The sequence below is a fragment of the Tupaia chinensis genome, unplaced genomic scaffold, assembly GCF_000334495.1.
Source record: "Tupaia chinensis unplaced genomic scaffold, TupChi_1.0 Scaffold145304_1, whole genome shotgun sequence".
NCBI classification, from domain to species: domain Eukaryota; kingdom Metazoa; phylum Chordata; class Mammalia; order Scandentia; family Tupaiidae; genus Tupaia; species Tupaia belangeri.
In genome coordinates this window covers 537,011-541,273 of record NW_006205165.1, presented here as the reverse complement: position 1 = coordinate 541,273, position 4,263 = coordinate 537,011, and the positions used below count along the sequence as shown (strand labels likewise).

Below are 4,263 nucleotides of genomic sequence, written 5' to 3'. Positions count from 1 at the left end.
CCTGACTGCTTTTTCCTATTTTCCAAAATCTTTTCCAGGGGACCTGGAGGGAGTCGGGCCCACAAACATTAACAGACCATTCTGACCCATTGGTAACAGGATTCTCTCTAGGCCCTGCCCCTGGCATGGTATCTTTGTGATGTATATTAAGCCTCCTTATCTCTGTCAAAGTACATTCTTTTTTGATCTCAGCAACTTTCTTTTCCTAAAAAGTATAAACCCACCTATAACCTACAAGTCTCAGCTTCCATGTGTCTTCCTTTTTGGGCCAGACCAATGGAAAAACTCTTTACTAAATTCCAAACCCTGTCTCTTGCTCTCAAAATCAAATAAAAGGAACCCCTGTACCTGGTCACCCCAAGAAAGGCATGTTTGCCTCCTCTCCAGGCCTTCCTCACTCATATTCTGCTTAGAAATACATTGTATCAATTATTTTTTTAAAAAAGAATGATTTTTTTTAACTTTATATATTTATGTATTTATTTAAATTTGACCAGAGAGAAACAGAGTGAGAGAGAGAGGGAAAAAGTGAGAAAGCAAGCCACCAGGTCTGGGACTCAAACTGTGGCTGGCCATGTGGAAGTCCAGCATCCTTAACCACTACACCACCTGCCAGCCCCCCTTTTTTCTTTTAAAGACAGAGTTGGGCTAGTTGGTGGTACAGTGGTTGGGACAGCTACATCTCATATGGCCAACTGTGAGATTTGAGTCCTGGACCTGGCAGCTTGAGAGGCACGCTGATTTTGTGTGTGTCTGTGTGCGCACATGCGCACGCACATATGCCCAGAATCCCAAAGAGAGGGAGAAATGGAGGAGCAGAGATTGTAGCATGAGCCTGCCTCATGGTGTATATGTGAGGTGCTTTCTTACTCTCTTTCTCTCAGGGGAGCACATATACACTCTGGCAAATTAAAACAAAACAAAAAACAGTATTTTATATGATCCTCCTGCCTCAGCCTCCTAAGTAGCTGGGACCACAGGTGTATGCTACTGCAAACAACTAAAAAGGACTTACTTTTTGTAGGCAAGAGTGGTCTATATTTTCCATTTTGTTATCTCAAAATCTTTTTTTTTTTTTTTGGAGAGGGAGTACATACATACACACATGTCCAGCATGAGTTTTATTTTTTAAATTATTTTTAATATTTTGGGTTTTTTTAGAATTATTTAATTCCATTTGTTGTTGTTATTTTTTAAAAGGAGTTATTTTATTTAACTTTAGGGAAAGCAAGAAAGCAAGCTGCCAGTGTTAGGCCGAGTTAACATATGTTAGGCTGAGTTAGTATAGGTCAAGTTAGCGTGTTCACCGTCATGACAAGGCTCTGAGGAGGGAGCCCGGGAATTTGTGAATAAACAGAGGGCAGGAATTTGTAAATTACAGAAGACAGCAGAGGACGGGTGGGCCAGGTGGTGCCAGAACAAGGTTTACCTAACTTTAACTGAGAGTTCTTATCTAAATTCAAGCAGGTGATAACAGCTAGACCCTAACTGCACATACCCCCTCCCTTGTGTGCTGCATACTATGGAAAGTTACTGACAATATATCCTGTATTGCCTCCTGAGCTATAAAAGGCCCCTCTATCCTAGGTTCAGGATCCTTGTTGCAACCCGCTGCGTCGGGCATAAACTTGGACCCCAGCTAGCTGGAAAAATAAATGCCTTTTATGCAGTTGCATTATCAATGTCTCCTCTCCATCGCACTAGATAGATCAATCTCTGGACCCTATACCAGGTCCAGGACTTGAATCACAGTTGGCCATGTGGGAATCCAGTGCCTTTAACCACCATGTTACCTGCTGGCCCCCAGCATGAATTTTAAGCAACTGGGTCTGGGACTCGAACCACAGTCAACTACATGGGAGTCTAACAACGTAACCATTACACTATCTGCTGTTCCCTTGTTATCTCATCAGTGTTAGGTTAGCTTCTTAGAATGAGTTAAGCATGCCATCTTTTATGTGTACCAATGTATATATTTTATTTAACAGGAAAAAATAAAGGACGAATAACTCACCTTTACTGCATTGCCACCACCTTTGGGACCCTGTGACTTCTTGTCAGCAGTATCACTCCCAGACGCTGCTCCCCCTTTATTGAAAAGATGACAGATATTCATTTAAATTGCACCTTCATGGGCCAGTCCCGTGGCCTAATCGGTAAGAGAGTTAGATCCCACATGGTTTACCACTGTTTGAATCCCAGTCATAGTGGCTTGAAAAGAATGCTGGATACATATGCATACATGTCCCAAATCCCAGCAGGATGGAGAAATGAAAGGATCATGGTGTGACCATACCCCATTGGGGGTTGCTTTCTCCATCACTTTGCCTCTTTGGCAAGTGTACACACCCTCTGACAATTAAATAAAAAGGAAATTGCACCTTGATATTTACAGAAAGATCCAACATGCAACATAAACTGCTACTTCCGTCATAGACAAGCTTCAGAAGGAACTCTGTTAAACACTTCACTACATCAAGCAAAATTAACTTGTGACTCAGTTCTCTTACTACAGGATTCCCACCTTACCAAATCTGTTATGAGATACAGATGCACAAACAATCATGCTAATATGTGAATGAGAGCACCAGAAATGTGGTCCAAATTCTCTGGATCTAATTCTAAGGGCAAATCCCTAAATTCTTTTTTTTCTTTTAAATCCCTAAGTTCTTTTAAGAGTTCGGATTTTGTTTTAAGAGTTATTTAACTTTATTTATTTTAATTTCACCAGAAAGGGACAGAGTGAGAGAGAGAGAGAGGGAAAGCGAGAAAGCAAGCTGCCAGGTACAGGACTTGAACCGCTGTTGGCCATGTGGAAGTTCAGCGCCCTTAAGCACCACACCACCTGCCAGCCCCAGTTGGAGGCTTTTAAGATTTCTAACATGGGGGCCAACAGATGGAGTAGCAGTTACGTCACTGGACTCCCACGTGGCCGACCATGGTTCAAGTCCCGGCTTAAAACTCACACCAGGCACATGTGCATGTGTGCCCAAGATCCCGAGGTGAATACAGAAGGGACTGCAGCATGGCCATATGCCTGAGGCAGAAGGGTGTAATTTCTCACTTTTCTTCTCAGTGTCTCTGTCTCTTTCTCTCCAGTGAATGCATGTGCCCTAAAACAAAAACCTCTTTAAAAAAATTTCTAACATGTACTGCAACTATGTATTTAAGCACTCATAATTGCAATAAGTAAAATCTCCAAGATGATATTTTAAATAAAGATCAAGATTACCACTATTGGGGACCAGCAGGTGGCATGCATGGTTAAGGTGCTGGACACTCCCATATGACCGACCATAGTTCGAGTCCTGGACCTGGTGGCTTGCTTTCTTACTTTTTCTCTCTCTCTGGTCAAATTCAAATAAATGAATAAATAAATAAAATTAAATAGATAATTCTTAAAAAAAAGATTCCCACTACTCATATTTGGTTCAACAATACATTCATGTCCAAATTCCTAGAGTATACTCCACTGCCTAGTTTATTCTTAAAAAATTATTTCAATTCATTTCATTTCATTTATCATTATATTTTGGTTTTAACCAAAGAGAGACACAGAGAGAAAGACAGAAAGTGAGAAAGCAAGCTGCCAGGTCCAGGACTTGAACCAGTCAGTCATGTGGGAATCTAGTGTCTCAACCACCATGCCACCTGCCGGCCCCCTCCACGAAAAGTCATCAATATTCCAATTAGTGGCCACTGGTAGCATCTTATATTGTAGGTAATATGCCATTTTACTGCTAGGTTAGCTATTGTGACAATGGTAGCACCCTTACTGTTAGAAACTGATGTTCCTAAGAACTGTTGCTAAATTCAGTGTTTAGTCTCATAAACTGACCATGGTCAACTATGTGGGAGTCCAGTGACGTAACCATTACAACATCTGCTAGTCCCTTGTCATTATTTTTTTACGTTTATTTATTTTATTCACAATAAGAGTGTGTGTGCATGTACAAGAGCAAGAGAAGCACCCTTGAGAGGGTCTAGTCATGCTGGGAGCCCTCTAGCTAGTTAGGATTTTGGACACATGCACACAAACACTTGGTGTGTTTTCGAGCTGACCTGGGGATCCCAACCCATGTTTGGCTATGCGGCTTCCAGTACTACTGATTGTGCCACCATGCTGGCCCTCTCATGTGTTCTTTATGGTAGCCTGCAGCCAAAGCATCAAGTTAGAAACCCACATCAGAAAACCGAGAATGGGGAACCAGCAGTTAGCGTAATGGCTATGTCGCTGGACTCCCATGTAGTCGACCGTGGTTC

General features: G+C 41.9%; 1 protein-coding gene across 1 annotated transcript in view; it reads right to left on the bottom strand.

The window, feature by feature from the left end:
* Positions 1 to 4,263, bottom strand: part of LOC102490481 (peptidyl-prolyl cis-trans isomerase NIMA-interacting 4) — a 15,740-nt gene that overhangs the window by 9,290 nt on the left and 2,187 nt on the right. The window contains exon 2 of the mRNA XM_006167939.3: positions 2,015 to 2,088. Coding sequence (XP_006168001.1) covers positions 2,015 to 2,088 — 74 coding nt within the window. The remainder of the gene's footprint in view (positions 1 to 2,014; positions 2,089 to 4,263) is intronic.